We start from the raw sequence: 26,218 nt of genomic DNA on the forward strand, positions 1-26,218 counted from the left end.
TTCTATCTCTTCTCTCTTAATCTATATATTTAACCCCTTGGCTAATTTTACTCTCCAAGTGGCCTCAAAGGTTTCACTGCTAAGTTTCTATATCACATTAACGCCAATTGGCACATTGACAGCTCAAGTGTTATCTTTTTCCAGGAGTCATCTAAGATGTGCTCTTGCTAAACCCACATCCTTGCTATTCAGTTTTTGCAGTAGTATTTAGTTCCCCAAATAGTTTGGATGAAAGCCTTGATTATTGTTGTTGTTGTGGAATTTTTTTATTACAATCTTTAATTTTCATTTTTTATTTCCTTCTATCATCAGGAAGCAGTTTCTCCACCGCATAGTGAGAAAGCAATCCTTGATGTGCATCATAGAAAAAATTATTACATTATCCCACTGAACAAGCTTGGACAAGACATATACATAAGAGCAATTGAGTTCAATAGGGTTCCAAACGTTATCCAGATGCCATCTGGAGATGATAAACCTATAAAAGTTCCAGTTTCGAAGAATTTACTGGATTCTCATGTAAAATTGAAAGCTGGTAGAGTATTTCGGTCTATGGTGACTGTCATTATTGCTGATGCTGAGGTAATGTTCTCTTCTCAGTCCATTGATGATGGCATGTAGACTTAACCAACTTAACCAGGGCATATATATGTGTAAGGAGTAATTCAATTCTCTTCAAGCTTCCTTTCCTGTATAGCAGCTGACTATCTTGTGGATCCCGTCTACTGTTGGCGAAAGCAGTCTTTGACATCTTTATTTCTATTGCCATCTAGCGTTTAAGTAGATCCTCTGTCTCAATGAGAAATTATTGTCTCTTGATCTACAATCGGTCAGAACTTTGGTAGTACTTGGAAGATCAAGTGTTTTTGTAAATGTTGCTGCATGTGACATAATTTGGCTTTAAGCAAATTGTATTTCATGTGATTAATTTTGCAATATCTATTATTATACCTTTTGCCCGTTTGATGCATTCATTTTGACATTATTTGACATATTTAACTGATGCATTGGTGTGACAATAAGAAAACACAGAACTCCTTTACTGGTTATAAGCATTTTTTATGCTGAAACTATGATCAGTCTGCTCATTTTTTATCACAAGAGTTGTACTTCAATCATGTTTCTTTTTCTATGCCCTATCTCGTTAAGACTTTGGTTTTTCAATTACATTGGTGATTGAATGCAAAAACAGAAAAAGAAAAATCTGATTCTTTTCAGAAAGTTTGGTGTAAAGAGATTTATTTGTGAGACTAAATTTCATTTTTTTCTCCTGTGGTTTTTCTTTTCCATTTTTGGCTCTATACTTACTAGGTTTGTAACAAATCTTATCAGGATGACCTATTTTTCCATGTTTAATTCCAATGTTGCGCTCAATTCTGTTGGATGTCTTTACTTGTTAACAATGTTTCGCAAGAAAAGAATAATCATCTTCTGAACTTACTAGCATTTTATTTTCTAGTTAAGAATATCTGGAGGATTAGCCACAAGCCAATATGTGACGACAGTTAGGCTCTTTTCACAACATCCTGCCGAGTTGCCACTGCAACAACAAAGTGCCCGTACATGTGCTGCTACAGCAGATTGTTTTTTGCATGGTAGTGCTGTGGTGAATTGGGGTGAAATGTTCTTCTTCAAAGTGGATTCTGTGGTATGTATTTAAATATGTTCTAGTTAAAAGTAGCCTACTTTTTTGTAAAATAATTATGTTGTCCTTAATTTTGACATCAATATTTGTTTGTTTCTTGTATGCACTCATTTTTTAATATTTATCAAGCTCAAGATTGGTCTCTCCTCTTAGTTAAGTAGTTTGACACAGGATAAGTCATTAGAGTAGCATGACATGTAGCTTGACTGGACTACGTTCAACTAGCACTTAGTAGAAGTTGTAGAATAGTTTCTGCTGGAACACCATTTTTATATTCACTTGTCATCAGGCATGACCTGTTTACTTGCTCTTAATCCATATCAAATGATATGTTATTTTTACAGACAAGCCAATTTAGAGTTTAAACTGTAGTTACATATAGTTACCTATAGTTACCTAAATTAAATAGTTTCAAGTCCGGCAAACAACATGAACTTGCCTTGTTGAGAATCTTATGATTGTCATCTAGATGTCATTCCATATCCTTGGTTACAGACACTTAAATTACTTAAAGGTAAATGAGCAGATTGTCCTTTAATTTAATTATGTTGTTATTACTTTTGTTAATGTTCTTTTTTCTCATATCAGCACATATTGTATTATTTACACATGAGTTCTACTGAACAAATGATTCTTTTAGCCAGTCCGAATTTGACTGCTTCCAAATTTCAAATCTCCTAGTGTTGTCGAAGGATGAATAACTGTTAGCCTCTATGTGCAAAATATGATTTAAGTATTTAACAAACAATAGTTTTTGTCTGGCGATCATTTAAACGCTCATGATTTGTTATAGGCAATATCTTGTACCAAGCTGTTATTGTAGACCTATTTATAAATTGTTAAAGATGATTGTGCTATAAGGCATTTGATACTGAAAAAAATCATTTCAAATGTCAAACTTTGACATTTGATAAACTTTGACATTTGGGTAGTAAAAGAAAAATAGATCTGCTTGTCTCATATGTTATTACCTAGTCTGATTATTTTATAATATCCCTTGTTTGTCCAGGAAAGGAGCATATGCATGTTAACCAGTATGTTGCAGGACTTACCTTTTTATTGGAAACAATTCCTCTAATGAATTCCCTGGGAGAGTTCAATATTACTACCTTTTTTTAAGACATCTGTTTAAAGTTTTTGCAAATAATGGGCAAAATATAGGTTGAACAACACCAGAACCAAGCTGTTGATCTTGACTATGGATTGCTTGTAGTGGATTAGGTGAGCTATGCTAGTTTAGCATGTCACTTCTTTGTGGCACTTGGCAGTGAAACAAGTGAGAATCTTGATACTAGTCCGTATATGATCTCAGCCAGTTCCTTTTTGCCACCATATCTGTTTCTTGCTGCCCCATGCTGGTGACATATCTGTGGCTTGGATCTATTTTAGCTAATAGGAGACTATAGAGAGTTCTATGCACCCTTTGATAGTATGAGGATTGGTCTTTTTGATCTTTTTCAACTACCATATAGTATGGACCATGGGCCTAAGGGAGGGTGTGACAGAAGATATAATACCAGCGAATCATTCATATGGTTCTGAAAAGCTCAAGATGTGTCTGACTACAATTCTTGATCAGTTTATTTCTTTTTATTATACAGTACAACAATGAGCAATCTATCTTAAAAATCTTAAAATCAAAGAATAGTTATACTTTCTCTCTCATTAATGAGTGGATAGGTAGTTTGTACCCTATGAATTGTCCATAAGTGTCACGACTTAGTTTCTGTTATCTTTGGTTGACTGGCATTTTCCACAGGAGTTGCATCAAGTAGGTCGATAAATCATATTTATCATATTTACATACAAGAGGATTGGGTAATGAGCTGTGTTAGTGTTGTGGTTCAGTTGGACCAAGCCTTGGCAACCCATGATACAACTGGGGTTGGACTTGCCGCGATTGGGCCTTATCAATCAGTTTGATAACAACTTCTCTTTTATAAGCAATCATTTGGCAAAATGGTTGTTATAATATACTTTTATGTGTTGATAACGTAACACATTCATTAGTTTTTAGGAAGAGAACTTCTCTAGTGCATTACGTGCTGACCTTGAATTTGTATAAAGAGTCACAAAATATTCATTATTGGTTGATCTTATATAATATTTCAGGATGACTTTATTCTGGAGTTCATCGTTATTGATGTGGGAAGAGGTAGTGCTTCTATGTTGTATAATTTCTTTGTTCCGATTCTTTCATGTTTCTTAAGAGTTCACATTGCTAAACGAAAAAAATGATTCATCCCTTTCAGGTGAACCTATTGGCATCTGTTCTGCTCCTTTAAAGCAAGTAGCTTGTGAGCTCCCTCCTACTTCAGATTCTTATGATGCTAACTTTCAAATGACATGGAGAGAACTTGCATCAGCAAAGTCAATGGTAAGTTTTTAATTTCATCTGGACTTTATTAATATTTTGTGGTGGTCATTATTTTATCTTCTTACCATCTTTATTCTTTATTTGTATGTTTATTCAATCATTGGATTTATCCACAGATACGTGAAAATGATGATACTGTCAGATCTCTTGGAAGAATAAGATGCGGTGTACTTCTTTCTGTCAGACCTGAAAATGAAACGAACAGAGAAGATCATACTACTGGCAGAAGAACTGGATACATTCAGATTAGCCCTGCTAGGGAAGGACCATGGACAACTGTGCGCCTAAATTATGCTGCTCCAGCAGCTTGTTGGAGGTTAGGCAATGATGTCATCGCAAGTGAAGTAACTGTCAAAGATGGTAACAGATATGTGAATATACGTTCTCTAGTATCTGTTACTAACAATACAGATTTTGCTATTGATGTGCGCCTGCAAGGAAGATCATCTTCTGAACATCCAAGATCAGATGATGGAAGTCAGAATCTAGACATAGAATGTCCTGACATGAGATTTGAAATGGATGAGTTATTTGAACAAGAGATCTTTGATCCATCCGGTGGATGGGTTCGCTGTCCCTCATTCATATCAGGTGATCAATCTAAGAAATTTAGCACAGATATTGAACATCAGGTAAGTTTCTGCTCCTACAAACACTTCTCTACTGATAAGTTGCTTTTCTTGCTGTAGTCCATTTGGCAATTTATTCCTAGCAGTTCATTGCGGTAATAAAATTTCTTGGAACCATGGTAACTATTATAAGATTGAAACAATCAGTGATGTTATTTACTGTACATTTTATATAAAATGCTTGAGTGAATGAAATTGTTAAAGTGGAACACAATGGAAAAGAACATATTAGTATATTACATACTTCAGTTCCTGCACTAAAGTTGTCGAAGTAGATAAAGTCTTAAAATTTTCAGAGGATAGTAATACTGTATGGCTTTGTAAGTTGGTAGTTGTGATTTTTCTGCAATATATTTAAGAGAAATGTGTGAATAGCAATCATATAGGTTGCCTTATTTAATCAGCCATTCCTTCTTTCTTTCTTAATTTTTGCTTTTTTTGTTTTTTTTTGTTATTTCATGGCTACAATGAATAACACCATCTTGGATATCCAATTTCTCTTGTTTTGTTGCATAGGGACCATCAAGTGTTAAACTGCCAGAAGGATGGGAGTGGACTGATGATTGGCATGTGGATAAAGCATCTGTGGGGACAACTGATGGTTGGGTTTATGCATCAGATACTGAACACTTGAAGTGGCCTGAATCATCAAACCAAAGTAACAGTGTAAACTATGCAAGGCAAAGAAGATGGATCAGGCATCGAAAGTACATTGCGCATGAGAAAAAAAGTCAAATTTCAGTGGGAGTATTATCACCTGGTGATACTGCTCCTCTTCCATTGTCAGCCTTGACACACCCTGTAGTATCATATCTATTGCAGTTAAGGCCACAGAATCCAGATGATAATAAAGAATATACTTGGAGTACTGTGCAGGATATAGAAAATCAAACTGAGATTTCAAGCAGGCATAAGGAGTTGTCTGGAATATGTGTATCAGAGCTCAGTGAGTCTGAGGAGCTCTTATTTTGCTCACAATTAGATGGGTCTTCTTCAGATGTTTCTCGGGGATTGTGGTTTTGTGCAAGCATACGAGCCAAGGAGATAGGAAAAGATATTCACTCAGATCCAATACATGATTGGAATATCATTATTAAATCACCGTTATCTCTGATCTATTATCTTCCCTTTTCTGCTCAGTATGCCATCAGCGTTAGTCATTCAAAAGGAGAATATATACCTTGCTCCCAAGGTTCTTTATGTCCTGGAAGAACTGTAAAGATTTACAATGCTGATCTGCGGGACCCCTTGTATTTGTCCCTTGTTCCACAAGGGTGGGGATTAATACATGTATGCTAATGGTTTAACTTACTCTTTGCTTGTTTGTTGAACATCGATGTAAATGTGATTTCATTACCTATTCCTTTGTTAGCATTCCTGATGTTTTTGTTTTTTTGTTCCTTCTTAAAAGGAGCCTGTTCCTATATCAGATCCAAGTGGAATTCCTGCAAAATTTCTAAATCTCAGAAATTCTATTTCTGGAAGGTATATCTTTTAAGTATTTTGGTCATTCTCTTTGTGTGGAACTTTTATGTATTCATCTTCTTTACTTTGCCAATGCTGATTTCCATTAATTGTGTAGGATTGTCCAAGTTATACTTGAGCAAAACTATGACAAGGATCGTTTGGTTGCAAGAACGATCAGAATTTGTGTTCCTTTTTGGATATCAAGTTCAAGATGCCCTCCTCTTATTTATCAAGTGGTAGATATGTCAGGAAAAAGAGAGGGAAGGCATTCCAGGATCTCCATTCATTCTGATATAAGAAGTGAAAAAATTCTTTGGCAGGTTACCCAAGAGGAAATGGTTGGTGGATACAGCATTGCCTCTGGACTGAATTTTAAGACTTTGGGCATCTCTGCATCTATAAGCAGACATGGAAAGGAATGTTTTGGACCTGTCAGGGAGCTTGCTCCTCTTGGTGACATGGTAGGTTTGTGAATTAGCCTAAACCTTATGGCCCAATGGCCCCAATCAATAGAAACTGCTATTTTAACTTTTAAGTGTTCCAATAGATTCACTATTTCCAATATACATTTAGGATGGTTCTATTGACCTTTCTGCTTATGACGCTGATGGAAGTTGCATGCGTGTTCTTGTTTCTTCAAAGCCATCCCCTTATCAAGCTGTTCCTACAAAGGTAATTAAAGTTACTCAATATGGTCGAAATTTTACGAAATATGCTATTGACTTACTTATATTTGCAGGTTATTTCCATACGTCCATTTATGACATTCACTAATAGGGTCGGTCAAGATGTGTTCATTAAACTTAATGCTGGAGATCATCCGAAGACCCTATGTGCATTTGATTGGAGAGTTTCTTTTCTTTATTCTGAAGCTGGTGGATCAGATCAACTCCAAGTAGGACGTCTTTTATTACCTGCATTGTATCTCAAAATTGTGCATGCACACCAGATGCATTATTTGTTCTGATTAATTAGTTTTGTAAATTAAGTGTTTACATTACTTAAATTACAAGTTTACAATTATTGTTGGATATTTTAGACTGCCAGTTTCTAAGACAAAATCATTGCAAGAACAATTATGATGTGGAACTTGCTTAGGTGCTAGGTCTAATTTTCTCTTACCATATTATTTTACCCTTCTTCTGTTATAATAAGATTGTTGGTTAATTTATCTAAAGGTCCGGCTGGCAGACACAGAGTGGTGTCTACCTGTGGAAATTGTAAAGGAAGATACAATCACTATAGTGTTGAGGAAGCAGCACGGTGGTAGGCAATTTTTGAAAGCTGAGATTCGTGGTTATGAGGAAGGCTCTCGCTTCTTGATTGTTTTTCGTCTGGGATCAGCAGATGGCCCAATCAGGTATGTCAAAATGTTATGGCTATTTGTAAGTATATATACTATTGATTTATTCATCACCACCATAGCACTCTACCATTTTGCAGAATTGAGAACAGGATGAACCATATGATCATCCATGCTCGCCAATCTGGTTTAGATGAAAATGCCTGGATTCACTTGAGACCACTTTCAACAACAAAGTTTGCTTGGGAGGATCCATATGGAAGGAGACTTCTGGATGTCGCTATCCAAAGTGGAGATGAAACTTACATCCATTGTGTCAACTTGGAAAAGCCAATGGATAGTTGTGCAGAGTTGAGAGCACACGGAATCCGACTTCATATAATGGACTATGGAGATATTAAGATTGTGCAGTTTGCTAATGACAGAATTATATCACAGATGGGGCAACATGGACAGTCTGATTCTAACCTGATTTATCACTCGGTGTCTTCCTCTTCGCAGAATGAGATGCAGAGTAATACTGCACCCTTAGAGCTTATTGTTGAAATAGGAGTTATTGGACTTTCTTTGGTGGATCATAGACCTAGAGAGCTCTTGTATCTTTATTTGGAGAGAGTTTTTATTTCATATTCAACAGGCTATGATTCTGGAAAAACCAGCAGGTAAAATAAATCTTCAATTCTTCATAGTTTGGTTACTCTTGATGTGGTCCATTTCGACCTTGTCTTAAGGTTATATATATCATGATACAACTGGAATATACAAATAGTTCTAATAAAAGCTATGCATGCGTAGTTGCAACTAGGACAATAATTAATTGTGCTATCAGTTCCGTAAATCATCAGAGGAAATATTTCAGATATTTCTGACATGGAACTGTATACTTATGCACACATTATGAATTGTGAAATGCCACATATTTGCTACATATGACCTGCAAGTGAAGATAAACATGCATATTGCTTAGTATAACTAGACTATCATATAAGTCCTTCCATATACTGTTATTCACAGATGGAAGTTTTATGTAATATCTCCTTTTGTTTTGTCAGGTTTAAGCTCATTATTGGCCATTTACAACTAGATAATCAGTTGCCTCTAACATTAATGCCTGTTCTTTTGGCACCTGAGGACATGGCTGATATAAACCATCCTGTTTTTAAGGCAACTATTACAATAAGCAATGACACTGTAGATGGTACTCAAGTCTACCCATATGTTTATATTCGGGTAAATTTTTTTGTTCTTTCCTAAAAACTCTACTTCTATCTTTTATCAAAGTAATTTAAAGGCATAATTCTCATATTCTAATAGTATCAAGAACTTGTACTTATTCCAGGTAACTGAAAAGTGCTGGAGACTAAATATTCATGAGCCGATCATATGGGCCCTGGTTGATCTCTATAATAATCTTCGTATTGATAGTATTCCAAGCAGCTCAAGTGTCACTCAAGTGGATCCAGAAGTGCGAATCGGGTAAGGAACTTATTAAATATCTAGTGTAGCTATAGAGACTGCCCACTCTTTGGAAAATTCCAGGCTGAGTTCCATTATACTTCAATTAGTTGCCTACATATATAATATTTGTCATGACTTATCAGTTATCATTATCATGATCTGAATTCGTAATCATGATCGGTCATGTATCCCGATAGAATTTGAGATATATGAAGGCATGAAGCCTTAAGATATGAGTGAACTAATCATAACCATTTCAAAAGAAACTCCAAAAGTCTAAGCGGAGGTAGAGGAATTCTAGTGCATCGCGTTTATTTGTCATGCTGATCATCATATGAAAATGTTAAGAGAGTTTATGAGCTAACTTTAGTGCAGTGGGTGAAACCATTTTTGTAGATATAATAACAAGTGAAAGCAATGATCTGTGAAGCATGATTTGAAAAATATAAGATTGTCTTTTTAGCTGATTCAGTTAGAGTCGAGATGTGTCACTGAGTGATAAACATATTCTGTTTTTTACTCTAACCGTTGAAAGATACAAGAGTCATTATAGGAGGACATTCGATCTAGCCTACAACTATTTTTTAATCTTGCTAGAGTCACGCAAATATATCAGCATAGTAATTAGGAATATATCTATTTCCTAAACTTCAAGGTAGACTTGAGTCTCCCCATGGAGACTTTCGGTCTTGCTTGAGACTGTTCTCAAAATTATACATGTTTATAGGAGTGACAAAAGTTGACCCGATAATCCGGTTTTTAAACGGGTTTGAATTTAGTCTAAAAGGGTTCGAGTTAAAAATCGTCCTATCTAATTCGATTATTAAACGAGTTGTGTTCGTGTTTATTACCTTAACCTAATTAACTTGTTTATGACCCGCCAACCTGTTTATGACACGATAACCTATTTGTGACCCGACTAATTCATTTATGACTCGACCAACCCGTTTATGACTCGATTAACCGTTTATAACATGAAAAAGTCCGTTTATAATCTGAATAAACTCATTTACAACCCGAATAAACCCATTTATAACCTGAATAATTTATAAAAATTTGAATATTTTGTGCAGCCCAATGACCCGTATAACCTATTTAATAAGTGATAGGTGATCGTGTTTAGAAATTCAGACTCATTTAATAAATAGGTCGTGCTTGTGTTTGCATTATTATGACCCAACTTGATAATCCGACCCGATTGTCACCCCTACCTGTTCATAACTTAGGTTTTGCTAAATACTTGTGATCAATAAATTTGAAGTTTTGTACGAAGAATAATTTTACACGAAGGATAATATAGCATGAAGAATACCGTTGCATGAAGAATATTGTAATTTATGACGAGTAATTTACACATATTTTTGCAAAATACAATGCGGAGAAAAATGAAGTGAATTCATTCACTTGTGGTCTATAAAGGAAATATCTTGAATCAAGAATCCATGTGCAAGAAAAAATTGTACCTCTCATGCTAAATCCAATTATGATTTGATATCTGAAGGAGAAATGTTCGTGGTAGATGATGATGTTGCCCCGTGCCGATGGTGTCACAGCACAGCATGGCACGTGCTATTGGCACGACCATCATTGACCCTGTGTCTCTGCACTAACCTCCATTTAAGTCCTAAGGTTTACAAGCTCAAGCATGCACATGTTTCCAAAAACCTCAAGTAGGCACATGTACGTGCAATAATTATTTGTGAGCTAGGGTAATTCTATGCGAAGTTTCCCAACGTTGATAGAATGAGCTCACATCACCCCTTTTGTGTTTCAATTCCCCTATTTTTGTGTAATCCTGGGCAAAAATTACAATTTAAATTTTCTTGCTCTTTCATATTTAAGCTTAGCATTCTATTGATGCTCTATTGATTGGCAAAAGTTCATCCCTTTTGTAGTTCCTAGTTTTGCTCATAACTTTTAATTTAAAAATAGCCAAACTTGAGGAGATGGACAATCAAAGGGTAGATCCAAGATATTCATCCTCTAATAATCATCAACTGTTCTTAATTTTACTTTCTTCTTTTTCCCAATTTTCGGTCAATGGAAAAGTTCCTCAACTTGATCATGAAGTGCATCCCATAATTAAAAGAATTTAATTAGTTGAGCCTGTAAATGTATAGCTACATGACCTACTAGTCACTCTCACAAGTCTAAAGCACCTAGTATGTTTCAAATTCAAAGCTATGATGAACACAAGAGTTCATATGAGATGACTTGAGTAGTTCTACATGATTTTCCTTTATATTGTTGACGATTTGTCTTAGTAAGCTTAATTTTCTTGGATTTCACTAATTTTTAATCAAGTGTTTGAAGTGCTCTTTTCTCCAAATACACTCAAATTTTAGCCTTCTACTCATCTTTGGAGTGATTTATGAGCAATGAACTAAAAAGTTATTCCCAAAGCTGATGCAAAACTCTTTGATCGTCGATTTGAAAAGAAAATGTAGTAAAAGTAATCAAACTTGGGGAATCCACTAACCGGAGTGTTGAAATTCATTGATGTTGGAATCTATCAACAAACACTCAATATAATAGAACTTTTAAAATACTCATTGTCTCCAAAAAGAGAGGAGTACAAGCCTTTATATAGGCAGCGTAAAATAAAAAAATAAAAATAGCCTAATAAGTAAAAATAATAAAAATAATCCTGCAAGGCTAGTTAAAACTTTTGTTAAGCTAGAGAGCTACGAGTGCAACTCTCTTATGCTTACGAGACTAAACGTGACAAATAATGGTGTTCACACCACAAGCTCATAAGATGACCAAGGCATAAAGAGTCACTATTTTCGTTGACTTCTAGCAGTGTTCAGGTGGGTGGGGCTATCATGTAACATGGCTCACTGTGATGGATTGCATGGGTCAATTGATATATTAAGATGGTGAATTGCTATCACTGATACGGGGGAGTATCTTTATAATCTGCCATCTTGTGTTAAGCTTGTGCCAACAACGTTCTTAGTTAGCACATGATATTTGGTATGTTGTCTCATGCTAGCCAGCATATTGGCGGTAGCAAACTGGCATTCCTCATGCCAGTGTCACAACAATCCTACATGAATATCACTAGATCATTACGCTTTGTGTCGCTTCGAGCCAATGGCCTGCGTGAGGCTGCATGAAGGCAATACTTGCTACCTTTTGACTATTCTCCAGGAAATATAGGTTTTTAATGCTTAAGTAGGATTTTTTCCTGCCAAGCTAACTTCTCTAACTTAAACTTTATTTAGATCTATTATGGTGGCCTTGCTAAATGAAATACTTATGCTTGCAGACTGATAGACATTTCAGAGGTAAGATTTAAGATATCATTGGGGACTGCACCAACTGAAAGACCCCGTGGTGTTCTTGGCATATGGAGCCCTGTATTATCTGCTGTAGGCAATGCATTTAAGATTCAGGTTTGTCTTATCGTTTTTTTCGTCACAGTACATTGATCGATAATATTTTCATGCAAATGGATATAATAACGCTGAATTTGACATAGAGTTAAGCATGTGGAAAGAATTGAGTTGGACACCTTTTTCACTTTTGGGTGGAATTGGGTATTACTTTTCTTTGAAACATCCTTTCTAATTATGCTTCTACAGGTACATTTGAGAAAGGTTATGCATAAGAATAGGTCTATGCGGAAAAGCTCCATTGTTCCTGCCATTGTGAATCGCATCAAGAGAGATCTCATCCACAACCCTTTACATCTTATATTTTCTGTAGATGTGCTAGGCATGACGAAATCAACTTTGGCATCTCTTAGTAAAGGATTCGCAGAGCTTTCTACTGATGGGCAATTTCTTCAATTGCGGTCAAAGCAGGTAATATCCCCTTCCCTTTTCTTTTTCTCCTGGGTCAAATACTTTACGCTGCTTGCTGCTTCAGGTTTGGTCGAGGAGAATTACTGGTGTAGGTGATGGAATACTTCAAGGGACAGAAGCTTTTGCTCAAGGTGTAGCTTTTGGGGTCTCTGGTGTTCTGACAAAACCTGTTGAGAATGCTAGACAGCATGGTCTCCTCGGCTTTGCTCATGGACTTGGGCGCGCTTTCCTAGGATTTGTTGTTCAGCCTTTAAGTGGAGCACTGGATTTTGTCTCATTAACAGTTGATGGAATTAGCGCCAGTTTTGTCCGATGCTTGGAAATTCTAAGTAATAAGCTGATTACTCGGAGGATCAGAAATCCTCGTGCTATCCATGCAGATGGTGTTATTAGAGAGTATAGCAGAAAGGAAGCTGTTGGCCAGGTTCCTTTACTTGTCCTTTTCTTTGTGCATACTTGTATTCTACTATTCTCCAGCCATTACTTTTACAGAATAATCATACAAAAAACACTTAAGGAATTCAGAAGAACAACATGAGCAAATACTCCTAAGATTTTGCATCATCCTGCATGTTCAATAACAATATCCTGAGATGATCTATGTAACTTTTTGTATATAAGTAGAATCTTAAGCTTGTTAGTTTAATCTGAAAAACTGTTTCTTGTTAAGTTTGCATACACAGCAACAAAATCTTGCTTTTATTGGCATATGCTTGCCCCCATGGTTCATTCTTCCGGTACTATGTACATAGAGAACTACAATAATAACCCACTTGCACTTGATAGTCTGTAAATTACTAGTCATAATTGCAGCAATCACAAATAATTATACTGGAGATGCCTTAAAAATATTAACTAGACTTTCATACTTAATGCCGTAAGTATCCATGTACTATGGGTAGCATCTATATCAGTTTCAGCACTTGCTAAGTTTCTGGAGTAGTTTCTTATACTTCCTGCAATCACAAATGGTGAAATTGGAAATGCCATCAATAACTAGTTGGACATTGTGCCTTGATACCTTGGATATCTTGTACTAATTTAAACTACATCAATTCAGTTTTTGTCAAATTTTTTTACCAATTCTATCATCTAATGAATAAAAGAAATATGACCATTATCGTACAACTGGAAAAACTTATATGATGTGTATTGTTGCTGTTCGTTTGGCTCTGATGCGCTCCTCTTCCAGATGGTCCTCTACCTAGCTGAAGCTAGTACCAATCTTGGTTGTACTGATTTATTTAAAGAACCTTCCAAGTATGCGTGGTCTGATTACTATGAAGACCACTTCATTGTGCCATTCCAGAGGATTGTTCTAGTAACAAACAAACGTGTCATGTTGCTTCAGGTTTGGAAATGTGGTTTTGGTGTTTGTTTGTTAGACTTTTGTATGAAAAATATTCTTGTATTTATTCTCTGTTTTTTTCCTTTTATATTCAGTGTTTGGATGTAGACAAAATGGACAGGAAACCCTGCAAGATTATTTGGGATGTACCATGGGAAGAACTTCTGGCATTGGAGCTGGCAAAAGCCGGACACCAGAAACCTTCTCACTTGATTATCCATCTCAAGAACTTTAGGAGGTCTGAGAGCTTTGTACGACTCATCAGGTGTAATGTTGATGAAGATGAGGAACATGATCCTCTGGCTGTTATTATATGTTCCTCTATAAAGAAGATATGGAAGGAAAACCAAGCAGACATGAAAATCATATCTTTGAAGGTTTTCTTTTGTTTTTTCCTTTTCTTTCTGGTTCATTAAAACTATCTGCAATGACATCCAACAAACTTCTTATCTTGAGAGCTCTTGAATGAACAGGTTCCTTCAAGCCAACGGCATGTACAGTTTGCTTGGGATGAAATGGATGGCAGAGAATCTCATAGTCTGCCCAGATCTATGATTAAAGCAAGAAGAAGTTCAAGCTCTGCTGACAGGAGGTTTGTCAAGCATATAGTAAATTTTCAGAAAATCTGGAGCAGTGAACAAGAAAGTCGGAGACGATGTACTTTGTTTGCAAAGCAGGTAAGGGCAAATCTTGCAGTGAAATCTTACCTCAGTATATTTTCTATCATGCAGAATGTCACAAAGTAAATACTCCATCTGAAATTTCAGGTTGCAGATGATGGCACAATTTGTAGCTTCTGGAGATCTCTATGTCCTGATGGGTAATTGAAAATTCTGCTTACATCCGTTCTTGTGTAGATATCAATTGGTTAATGAAACTAAAAAATTTCAAAAACTGGTAAGAGTAATAAAAGCATGTTGGATGGTTGGTAACTATTCTTTTATTGCTTTTCATGTTATATTTGCCATTTGATTATGATATATATGATCTCTTCTACATGTATGTCAATATTTCGTGTGCCTATGATAAAGAACTAGCCTGCAAGTGGAGTCTGCAAAAAACTTACCAATTTACGTACTAATATATTATGATTATCCTGTTCAGGGTTCATATACCTATATCCTAGCAAATTTGATATGATTATTGCTATTTGACAACAACTTGCAGGTACATTTCAATTGGAGATGTAGCACATATAGGCCATCACCCGCCACATGTTGCTGCCATATACAGAAATTCGGATGGAAATTTTGCACTACCTATTGGTTACGACTTGGTAAGTACCTTAGCTTAACTTGTCAAATTTTGGGTTAACTTGTCTCATGAAGCATAATTTTAGGCGGACCATACTGTTATCATTTCACATACTCGTTTAAAGGACATCGGTAGACAGTTTCAAATATTACTTTTCACAAGCATTGATATGATAGACATCTCTAGCAATTCGTTGTTGGTACAAAATCTGATAATTCTAGTCTGCGTGCCCATCTTTCCATGTACTTTGTGAAACTATTGTTTCTGTAGATGCCATTGCAGTTGACTATATAGTTCTCTTGATGAATTCCATTATATTCTTTAAATGTAGGTGTGGAGGAATTGCAGCGACGACTACAATTCTCCTGTGTCTGTTTGGCTTCCAAGACCTCCGGATGGATACGTCGCACTGGGATGCGTGGCCCTGGCTGATTACGAGGAGCCCCCTCTTGACTTGGTATACTGTGCGAGTGAAAGGATTGTCGAGGAGACGTCATTTGAGGAGCAAATAGTTTGGACTGCACCGGACTCTTATCCTTGGGCATGTTACATATATCAAGTTCAAAGCGAGGCTCTCCAATTTGTTGCACTTCGGAAGCGTAAAGAAGAGTCCGACTGGAGGCCTGTGAGAATCTGCGACTCTTATCCTCCACGATTATCAGAAGGTCCATCAGATGGAAGTTAGACCATAAATTCACGAAACCTATCAGAGCTTTGTGCCCGCATGATGCAACAGAGAAAAAGGAAACAAAAATCCAGCTTTTATTCACATTGTGAGACCAGACAATTCTCGTCGTCTGTTAAAAAGCTCCATGAGAATATTGTAAATGTGACGTTTTGATTCTGAGCTTTTGGGGGCCAAGTAAATATAATTAGAGGGGCTCACTCACTGTCTCTGTCTCTGTCTCTGTCTCTGTCTCTGTGGAGGGTTAAGCCCAATTGTGATAGTGTAACCAGAATACTTCATTTATCTCGTGTGTATATCTTTGTTGGAGAAAATTATTTTTATTGCATCAAACACGGCTTCTTAAATTTGAACACTTGAACATATTACTGACCAGGTTGTCTGTCACTAAAAAACATAATGAAAAGCAACAAATACGCCCTTTGATTGTTTGTCCCTAAATTGGTTACCTGATAATACGGGCTTACCCTGAAACTTAATACCGTTCTTTTCAAGAAAACTTTGTGGAGTCCAAAACGAGCAATAAATAGTGGGCTATGAATGAAGAGCAAGAGTAATCTTTGTGGGGAGGGCTTACTCTGAGATTTGTAGTGAGAGAAGCTCAATCATTGAAACATAACTACGGGCACAAGAAAAGGAATATCTTATTTTACAAGTGAACGAGGAGCTAAAGTGAAGCTCTAATTTGGCTAATTAACTTTGGGTAGTTGATCTATCACTCACGGAAACGCAGAGACACGTGGATAAGGTATTCAAGTTCTCAGCACAGCACAGTACAGGTGGTGGCCCGGCCCGACCAACGATTTTCCAAGGTCACTTGCTCATTGATACTTTAATTAATTACTCCGATAGATGTACTTGAAGTCGTTTTCGTAGAAGTACCAGTAAAAGCCATGTCATTGATTATATTCCATTCCAAAAGGAGTTACAATACCATTTAGTCATGCATATATGTTGCAAATAACAATACTAACTATGACTATTCTCCTGCAGTAACTTATATCTTATATATAATTTTTCGTGCTCTTTTGCATCTTCTTTGAAGCTTAGAGGCATGCATTATTTCACATAAACACATGTCGCCCGATCTCCACGTCATTACCTCCTTAGACATACACAACTGCGTCACGCAAGGATGAGAGATGATTGTGAGGTGCACTCATGAAAGTGATGCACAAGAATATGTATATGTAGTTCCATATCAGACTATGACTACTTGGTAGAATAGTCCGTATTGGACTTGAAAATATCCCAATATACTTCAAAAAGAGAGAATAATAAATATCAAGCATTCAAGTATATAGGGAGAGAGTGAGAAGAGAGAGAGAGAGATATTTCCACAACGGATAGCATTAGCTTTAATTAGACGAATGAATGTGCACCATATGGTTAATTGTTGCGGATGAGAAAGAGCTTGTATCTTGATTTGCTTCCAAGTTTCAAACTGCTAAATGACCATCTAACCTTAAAAAAAATATAGCTTAAGCTAGCTTTACTAAAATAAGTGGCCCATGTACACCTCACATAGAAAAAAAAAAAGATTGACATAATTTGTCACATTAAAGTTGTAGATAACTTTGTGATTCGCACTCCTATTGTGAAGGAGATTGCCTGTTTGGTTTCCTTCCCAAGTTTTGAGTGGCTTTGAAATGAACAAATCACCATAAGTGAAAGCCACAAACCCCAAAAGTGATCAACCCTTGCAAGTCCTCATGCATGGTGGGGGCCCTGGAAGACAACAATCTTTAGGAAAAATGGGCACAAGAGTTCAAAACCCTGAGAGCTCTACTCTAAAACTCCACTCCATTTGGTGTTCAAGTACACATATTCCAATTGTAATTGAAAAAAGAAAATTTTAATTAAAACATATGGTGGAGAAGAAACAATTTTAGGAAGGTGAAGCAAAAGATTGGATAAGGCCTAGTTTTTTTATCCACAAACACATCTCATGGCAGAGGTGAAGTAGGTAGCTGTGTCAACTCCAGCGAGGCCAGAAAGCCCTTCTCCATCCATTTGGCCAACATCACACTGTTACTTTATCAGTGTCCTTTTTGGGTGTTTGTGATCCATCGTTTCATTTTTATTTGTGATGAGGACTTGCTTGTTATCTCAGTGCTACTCTAGCCATTAAATATATTCATCCAACCGACCTGTCACTGGATCTCAAAGCATGAAACTAATTTCACGTACTTATTTCTTTCATGTAGTTGTGAAAACAATCAAGGTACCTTGCTCAAGACCAAGATGGTCATAAGTTCAACTCCAACCCTAAATAATATTGTGAAGAAATTATTTAGTGATTGGTAGTTTGATAACTTGGCTCGGTTCGGTTGATAACTCGGCAGTGCGGTTAGCTTGGAAGAACAGCTTGGAGCAGGTCTCAACGGCGTTTGATTCGAAGCAAATGTCCGGCCCATATCAAGCCTTTGGGCTCATGAATGATAAAAAAAATATATATAGTTATGAAAATAAAAAAAAAAAGAAAAAAGAAATCTCCCACTCATTCATAAAAAATAATAATTTATTTTGACTTTTAATGCAAGTTAGCCGTAATATAGGAGTTAAATTTGTTCACGTTTATATTTTATTATCCATGACTTAGAATGGAAGCAAACCAACCACCCTCACGAACTTCCAAACCGACCTACTTCTACTACATCTAAATGTGAATCTATGAAATTTACCCCATTCTTCCATGTTCTTATTTTACTTCTAACTGGTAGTTCCTTTAATCTATTCCCTATTAGGGTGTAGTAGTAGTACTTTATTAGTTTGGTCGACTCAAATCCAAATACTTCCATGAGACATGGTAATTGTTTCCCAGCCACTAATCCCTCTCCCTCTGCCACGTCATAGTTATCTTATAAGCTATCCCCACGTGGCAACAAAAAGAAAATCCATAAAAGAGATTTGCCAAAATAGGGTTCAAAAAAGTGTGGCTGAATCAGTCCAACCGTGTCTGGAAATAGATTAGACCCATCCAATCTCCGTCCTTCCTATTTTTCTTTAGATTCTATTTAAATTAGCAAATATCTCTCTCTCTCTCTCTCTTCCTCTCTTATATCCTCGTATCCAGGAAAGCAGTGCGTTATATTGGGTAAGTTATAACGAATCTTATCCATTTCTACTCAAGTATAGGAATCATTATACGGTCAGAATTGAAGCATTCCAACCTTTATTCACTCTCTCTCTCTCTCTCTCTCTTTTACGTGTACACATTGGTTTATAAATCCCCAACCCGTCCCTTCTCTCTATTGAAATCCTCACGCCCTCCTCTCCTTCTCTATCGTTCATCCCTACAAATATTATTATTAACAGAATATTTGCAGCAATACAACAACCATGGCCTTGACTCTGCGTTCATCGACGTCCTTCCTCTCCCCTTTGGACAACACCAAATCGCACAAGATCAACGAGGAGCAGCTCTCTGCCTCGGTCTCCCTCGCGGCGGCCCCGGTCTATAAGGCCGGGTGCCGCCTCAGGACGGCCAGGTCGGCCCTGAGCTCTGACCTGGTCAAACCGACGACAACGGCGGCGCTCACAGAACACCACGTCGAGCGGCTGCACGGGCTTTGTGCCGCCCACGAGCCCTTGGCGGCCAGCTCCGGCGTGCCGGTGTACGTGATGCTGCCGCTCGACACGGTGTCTCCCGGCGGTGGGGTGAACCGGGCGAGGGCGCTGAACGCCAGCCTGATGGCCCTCCGGAGCGCCGGCGTGGAGGGGGTGATGGTGGACGTGTGGTGGGGCCTGGTTGAGAAGGATGGGCCGGGGAAGTATAACTGGGAGGCTTATCTCGAGCTGGTGCAGATGGTGGAGAGGAATGGCCTCAAGTTACAGATGGTCATGTCCTTCCACCAGTGTGGGGGTAATGTTGGTGACTCTTGCAGGTAAATTTAATCACTTCCACAAAACCAAAAACAAAATATTTATGTTTTGCTCCCCTCTAAATATAAATTTACTTTTCTTTATTGTAGAAAATTTCCTCTTGGTTTTGGCTTAAATATTGTAGTTTTTCTAGGTTGAGGGCGTATTTGTAATTTTATTTTATTATAGGTTGTTTTTGTAAATTATCAGGAAGAAGAAAAAAAAAACAAAGGGTTAGACTGTAGAATTTCTCAAAGGTGGAGTTTGAAAGGAAATTTTTTCGTGGACTTAAATATAAATAATAGATTAAGTTCATGGGTGTAAAAGAATTGCAGGGATGAGCTTTGTTTTTGACTTTTTGAGTATTAAACATGGGAAATATCTTGCGTGACTTCTTCAACTAGAAATTTCTTATATGTCATTTGGACTCGCTGCAATTAATCCTTCCTTCTGATAACAAGCAACAAAACTTGTAAGCTATTGAAAGTCATATATTGGAATTAATGTTCTGTCTCATCTTCTTGATGCTTCCCTTTCCTTGCTAGAAAAATCCAACACAATCCTAAGTGGCCCAACTTCAAATAGTCCTCCTCCTGTTCTCAAAATTTTGATCTCATAACTTTAGATATTTAACTGATGAAAAATAAGAAGCATAGAATTTTATCCCTCTATATATAACTAATCATAGTGATGAATTGGTTGCAGCATTCCATTACCACCATGGGTGTTGGAAGAAGTGAGCAAGAATCCAGACATTGTGTACACAGATAGGTCTGGGAGGAGGAATCCAGAGTACATCTCTCTGGGCTGTGACATGCTCCCAGTTCTAAGAGGCAGAACTCCCATCCAAGTCTACTCTGATTACATGCGAAGTTTCCGCGAAAAATTCGCAGATTACTTAGGCAATTGCATTGTGGTAAGCAAACATATATCCAAGAATTTGTGTGTGTGTGTGTGTTTTTTTGTCTCCTCTAGATCTTGATAACAATCAAGCATTTGAATTGTATCACAGGAGATTCAAGTAGGACTGGGGCCTTGTGGGGAGCTGAGATATCCATCTTATCCAGAGAGCAATGGCACTTGGAGGTTTCCAGGCATTGGAGAATTCCAATGCTATGACAAGGTAGAAACATACACATATATACATTGTAACTTGTGAATTTTAGTGTTGTAAAACTTGGGGAATTAAATGAGTTTGATTGAATTGCTATGTCACAGTACATGAAGGCTTCATTACAAGCAGCTGCAGTTGCTGCTGGGCAGAGGGAATGGGGCAATAGTGGGCCTCATGATGCTGGGCATTACAACCAGTTCCCTGAGGACACTGGCTTCTTCAAAAGAGAAGGCACTTGGAACACAGACTATGGCAAATTCTTCCTTGAATGGTACTCAGGCAAGCTACTAGAGCACGGCGACCGCATTCTCGCATCGGCAGACGCAATTTTCCGCGGCACGGGAGCGAAATTGTCAGGCAAAGTTGCAGGGATCCACTGGCATTACCGCAGCCGGTCACACGCCGCAGAGCTCACCGCAGGCTACTACAACACTAGATACAGAGACGGCTACATCCCAATAGCTCAGATGATGGCCAAGAGGGGTGTGGTGCTAAACTTCACTTGCATGGAGATGAGAGATGAGCAGCAGCCCGGACATGCAAACTGCTCACCTGAGCTGCTAGTTAAACAAGTCAAGGAAGCAACAAAGGCAGCAAGAGCTGAGCTCGCAGGGGAGAACGCATTAGAAAGATACGACGAATTCGCGTATTCCCAGGTGTTGTCGACGAGCAGAGGCGATTCCTGCATCGGATTGAGCGCGTTTACATACCTCAGGATGAACAAGAAATTGTTTGAAGGGGAGAATTGGAGACATTTTGTGGCATTTGTCAAGCATATGTCTGAAGGAGGGAGGAAGGTCGCACTGCCTAAGTGTGACTCAACCCACTCTGATCTCTATGTTGGATTTCTCAAGGGTGGAGACAGGAAGACACAGAATAATGAAGTAGTAGCTGCACTAGTTTAGATAGCATTATATATTTTCTTATACATATATATAATATATATATGGAGATATCCACTCATACTAATCTTTCTTTTCCTTTTACTATACTATACAACTCTATCTCCATCTATAATCTTCATGTTGGATTTGTAAAATATTTTATAATGATACCTATTGTTCTAAAAGAGCAATAAATTGTGCCCCTAAAAATAATACAGCAGAGAATTCAGCAGAGAATAAAAGTTTATTGTCCCCCTAAAAATAATTTGTTTCTGTGATGATGATGAATTGATGATAATGCTCTGAGTGAATCACTACTTCATCAAAATGCTCTGTTGAGTTCTTCAATTGTTAGTTATTTTCGTCTTTTTAATATTGAAGCACTTCGAGTTTAAAAACTCAGCATATATATATATATATATATCTTAAGAGAAAAGATGATAAAATTTATGAACAATATCGATTTTTAATATATAATAGCAGAATGATAAATTTTTATATAGGAAAGTATGAACGATAATAAATCCAACAAAACTTTGATTAAAATCTTATAGGACTACTCATTGGGCCTCCGAGGGCCCAGTTCCTTAAAGTTAAGGCCCAGATGATGGGGCTTGGCCCAATAATAATTCCGATTCCTAGATCCGAACCCGAGAGTAGCTAATACGGATCCTAATCTACGTGAAAGATCCGTTTAAGTCAACATCGTCTCGTTCGCCTTCTCGTCTCGATCAAACCCCCTAAACCCAAAACCCTCAAATGCCGATCTCCTCCCTCGATGCTCTCCGCCTTTCACCGCCGCGCCACCCGTTTCCTACTCTCTCGTAACGCTTCCTTTTTCTTCACCACCACCAAATCCTTCTCCTCCGACCCCATTGACCAATTCCTCCCGCCTCGATCGGTTCCTCATCCTCCTCTCCCTTCCTCCCTCCGCCGCGAAACCCTAATCGCCATCTCCCATCTCCTCAAGACATCTCCTCAATGCCTTATATCCCTCAAAGCTCTCACTTTTGCCTTCCTCCCTGGCCCCATCTCCCTCCTTCTCCGCTCCTTCCCCAACTACCGGATCGCCCTCGCCTTCTTTGCGCGCGCCGTCCCGGACCTCTCTGCTTCTACCGTCCACTCCTCCTGCGCCGCCGCATTCCTCCTCTCCTCCGCATCCGACTCCCTCCGCCCTCTCGCCCAGCAACTCCTCGCCTCTCTCCTCCGCCGTGCCGGAAACCATCGCGCCACCGCCGCAGAGCTAGTCCTTTGGACCGATCGCCGTCGCGGTTTTCCCTCCCACTACAATGCCCTCCACCTCGTTCTCCGTGCCTTCCTCCTTACCGGCATGGCTGCGGAGGCATTAGATGTGTTGCGTCGGATAAGAACGATTGGGAAGATGCCGAGCTTGTCGGCGCTGGCGATTTTGCTCAGGTTGTTGTTTCAGAAAGGTGATGGAAAAAGTGCGTGGAAGGTGTTTGAGGATATGATTGTGAGAGGACCACGCCCAAGCTGCGGAACTTTTAATACCATGATTCTTGGGTTTTGCAGAAGAGGGTTTGTTCAAGTTGGTGAGGGGCTTCTTCGGGTGATGGAAAGGTTCCAACTTGAGCCTGATGCGTGCAGTTTTAACATCTTGATCAAGGCGCATTGCGTTTTCGGACGGTCTGCTGATGCCTTTGGGTTGTTTGATATGATGGTCGGAATGGGTTATGCACCGAGCATTGTGACTTATAATATATTAGTGGATGCTTTGTGCCGGGAAGGGAGGATGGTGGAAGCTAGGAGGCTTTTTTATGGCATGATGGAAGAAGGAGTTGAGTGTAATACAGTTACTTATAACGTTCTGATTGATGGGTATGTGAAGGCTGGGCAGATTGATAAGGCAAATTCAGTTTACAGAGAAATGAGAGAGAAGGGGTTTATGCCTGATTGCTGCACCCTCAACATTCTTGTTGCAGGACATGGAAAGTTTCGGAAAGATTGGGAGGGTGAGGGCAAGCAGCTGTTGGATGACATGTTGAGGCTGGAATTCTTGGCAGATGGGGAGATGCTGGATATGTTGGTTTCAAGATTTTGCTGGGATGGACAGTTGGATGATGCCCGGGAGCTTCTTCAGCATGCAGTTGAGGATGGTCTACCTGCTAGTATTCGGGGATTTAACGCGGTTATTGTAGGTTATAGCAAGGAGGGATTGGAAGAAGAAGCTTTTGAGTTGTACCATACTATGGTAGAGGCAGGCCTTTCACCCTCGGCATCCACTTGTAATGCTTTGATCGTAGGATTGTGCAATAGAGGGAGGTTTTATGATGCAAGGGAAATGCTTGACAATATGGTACAAAGGGGATTTTGTGTGAATGTTTCTGCTTTCACAATCTATCTACATGGATGCTTCAGATCTGGTAATCTAGCTGGTGCCTTGAGATGTTGGAATGACATGGAGAGGCATGGGATACATCCAGATTTCATTGCCTTCTCAGCCTACATCAATGGCCTCTGCAAAGCTAATTACATGGATGAGGCCCATCAGGCTTTTCACGAAATGTCAAGGAGAGGACTAGTCCCAAACAATTTCACATACAACTCTCTGATATCTGGACTTTGTAGAGTTGGTAATGTGGCGGAGGCATTGCGGCTAGAGGGGAAGATGAGAGAAAATGGACTTATCCCAGATGTTTTCACAAGCAATATACTAATTAATGGCTTTTGTAGACAGGGAAGGTTGAAGATGGCAAATAACATTTTCACAGAAATGCACAGTAATGGGTTAACTCCAGATGTTGTGACTTACAATACTTTTATCAATGCCCATTGTGGGGCTCTAGATATGCTCAATGCTATGAGCTTTCTGAATAAGATGTCTTTGGAGGGTTGTGAACCAGATATTTTCACATATAATATATGGATCCACAGTCTCTGTAATAATCATATGATGAATCGAGCCATGAAGATGCTAGATGAGCTTACTTTGATGGGTTTTGTTCCTAATACAGTTACTTACAACACATTGATGAATGGTACTTGCAGTGATGTTCTTGATCGAGCTATGATTTTGACTGGCAGGTTGCTTAAGATGGCATTTGTTCCCAACATTGTTACAGTTAACCTCCTGCTCTCTCATTTCTGCAAACAAGGGCTGGCTAAGAGGGCTCTGGTGTGGGCTGAAAAACTTAGAGAAGTCTCATTCAGCTTTGACGATGTAACACAGAATATACTTGACTGGGCCTATCGAGACATGCAAGAAAATTCTGATATTTCCATCGCTGACTCAGTTAGATGCTTATTTCTTGAATTTTTGATGCTTATGACTTATAAATCCATATGCAAGAGTAGACCTTCGAATTGTAAGCCATGTATGATACATAGTGTCATCGACAATGACAATACAAAGTCATCCATAATGATGGATGTCAGATAATGCTCAATTGTAGTGGGCATCATATTTTACAGGAGTATTTCCTGGATGGAGGTATCCAAAGTCATTCCGTTAAATGGCTGCAAAATGGACATGAGGTTAAACTTGAAAAAGGTGATCAACTTGAGATGGCACCAGGTACCAGGTCAACAAAAATGCTGGGCTGGTATCATGCTTGTTGGAGCTTCTTGCTCACCTAAAGCAGGAAAAGATGGAGCACTCTGATGTAAGAGGAAATCAATGTAAAGATGACAGGTGATTCTATTTCTTGGTATGTATACTCATTCATGTGGCCTTTGGTTATTGCAGGCTTTCCGGACATTTTGATTAGTCCTTTATACTGCATCCAGGCCTTCTTTGTATATTATTAGGATCCAGCAAATGTCCCCTGCTGACTAATTGCAGCTCCCTGCAAAGGGATATGCTAGTTATTTTGTACCATCAATTCGTTATGCGGCAAAAACTTGATAATGGTTGAGATAAGCTTTATGATTTGTTGTATAATATCCAATTCCAGTTGATACTTATCTTCTGCTTGCAATTTGCAAGCCTTGAAGGATTCTCTTTCTGTCTTGTAGCAGATTATAGTTGTGGAAGTCTTTCCTGGAATCCACTGCTGATATGAATATTACCTTCACAGCCTTTTTCATATGATTGATCAGCGGCAAAAGTTCTGAACTTCTTATCAGTAGATATCTGACCTTCGGAACTGCAATCAGCAATTCTCTGCTGCTCGAAATTTGCAGGATCTATTCTTCTGTACATATAGCAGATTATAGTAGCAGCTCGAAATTTTCAAGGTCCAGCTTGATCAGTGGTCAATTATGTACTGGCTTTCTATAAGTAATATCTGGGTTTTTCTTCGTTTATATATATACTGCTTGAGATTTGCTCGAACTGTTTTGTTTTGAGTAGCAGATTATAAATAAGCATCTATATTATGTAGAACCTTTTCTTGAACAATTTGAAAGTTGTGATCAAGCC

The 26,218-nt window shown here is 38.3% G+C and overlaps 3 protein-coding genes across 6 annotated transcripts in view; all 3 read left to right on the forward strand.

Moving 5' to 3' along the window:
• LOC140766688 (uncharacterized) overlaps positions 1-16,308 on the forward strand; it is a 45,679-nt gene extending 29,371 nt beyond the window's left edge. Inside the window, exons 42-64 of one of the 2 annotated variants that reach the window (XM_073106233.1) lie at positions 313-582; positions 1,460-1,648; positions 3,758-3,800; positions 3,898-4,022; positions 4,139-4,654; positions 5,168-5,941; positions 6,063-6,136; positions 6,234-6,579; positions 6,692-6,790; positions 6,858-7,013; positions 7,297-7,478; positions 7,544-8,083; positions 8,474-8,651; positions 8,761-8,897; positions 12,151-12,277; positions 12,467-12,688; positions 12,753-13,112; positions 13,881-14,039; positions 14,132-14,413; positions 14,510-14,713; positions 14,804-14,856; positions 15,204-15,312; positions 15,622-16,308. In XM_073106233.1, the coding sequence (XP_072962334.1) occupies positions 313-582; positions 1,460-1,648; positions 3,758-3,800; positions 3,898-4,022; positions 4,139-4,654; positions 5,168-5,941; positions 6,063-6,136; positions 6,234-6,579; positions 6,692-6,790; positions 6,858-7,013; positions 7,297-7,478; positions 7,544-8,083; positions 8,474-8,651; positions 8,761-8,897; positions 12,151-12,277; positions 12,467-12,688; positions 12,753-13,112; positions 13,881-14,039; positions 14,132-14,413; positions 14,510-14,713; positions 14,804-14,856; positions 15,204-15,312; positions 15,622-15,975 (5,499 nt within the window). In that variant the 3' untranslated portion in view covers positions 15,976-16,308. The remainder of the gene's footprint in view (positions 1-312; positions 583-1,459; positions 1,649-3,757; positions 3,801-3,897; positions 4,023-4,138; positions 4,655-5,167; positions 5,942-6,062; positions 6,137-6,233; positions 6,580-6,691; positions 6,791-6,857; positions 7,014-7,296; positions 7,479-7,543; positions 8,084-8,473; positions 8,652-8,760; positions 8,898-12,150; positions 12,278-12,466; positions 12,689-12,752; positions 13,113-13,880; positions 14,040-14,131; positions 14,414-14,509; positions 14,714-14,803; positions 14,857-15,203; positions 15,313-15,621) is intronic. The other variant, XM_073106234.1, reaches the window with a different exon arrangement.
• Positions 16,309-19,155: 2,847 nt separating this feature from the next.
• LOC140767229 (beta-amylase 3, chloroplastic) lies at positions 19,156-21,963 on the forward strand. The gene is made up of 4 exons (XM_073107068.1): positions 19,156-19,862; positions 20,545-20,755; positions 20,852-20,962; positions 21,058-21,963. Exons 1-4 carry the CDS (start codon positions 19,318-19,320, stop codon positions 21,856-21,858), a joined length of 1,668 nt encoding a protein of 555 aa, XP_072963169.1. The 5' UTR covers positions 19,156-19,317; the 3' UTR covers positions 21,859-21,963.
• Positions 21,964-22,513: 550 nt separating this feature from the next.
• LOC140766473 (uncharacterized) lies at positions 22,514-26,100 on the forward strand. Of its 3 annotated transcripts, none has more exons than XM_073105830.1 (2): positions 22,514-25,707; positions 25,813-26,100. In XM_073105830.1, the coding sequence occupies exon 1, from the start codon at positions 22,616-22,618 to the stop codon at positions 25,235-25,237; it is 2,622 nt and encodes an 873-aa protein (XP_072961931.1). In that variant the 5' UTR covers positions 22,514-22,615; the 3' UTR covers positions 25,238-25,707; positions 25,813-26,100. The 3 variants fall into 3 exon arrangements, with proteins under 3 accessions (XP_072961931.1, XP_072961932.1, XP_072961933.1); XM_073105831.1 differs by having other exon boundaries at positions 25,816-26,100; XM_073105832.1 differs by lacking the exon at positions 25,813-26,100 and having other exon boundaries at positions 22,514-25,460; positions 25,544-25,802.
• Positions 26,101-26,218: the final 118 nt, after the last annotated feature.

The sequence above is a fragment of the Typha angustifolia genome, chromosome 9 (genome assembly GCF_048772165.1).
Source record: "Typha angustifolia cultivar Huaian chromosome 9, ASM4877216v1, whole genome shotgun sequence".
In the NCBI taxonomy this organism is placed as follows: domain Eukaryota; kingdom Viridiplantae; phylum Streptophyta; class Magnoliopsida; order Poales; family Typhaceae; genus Typha; species Typha angustifolia.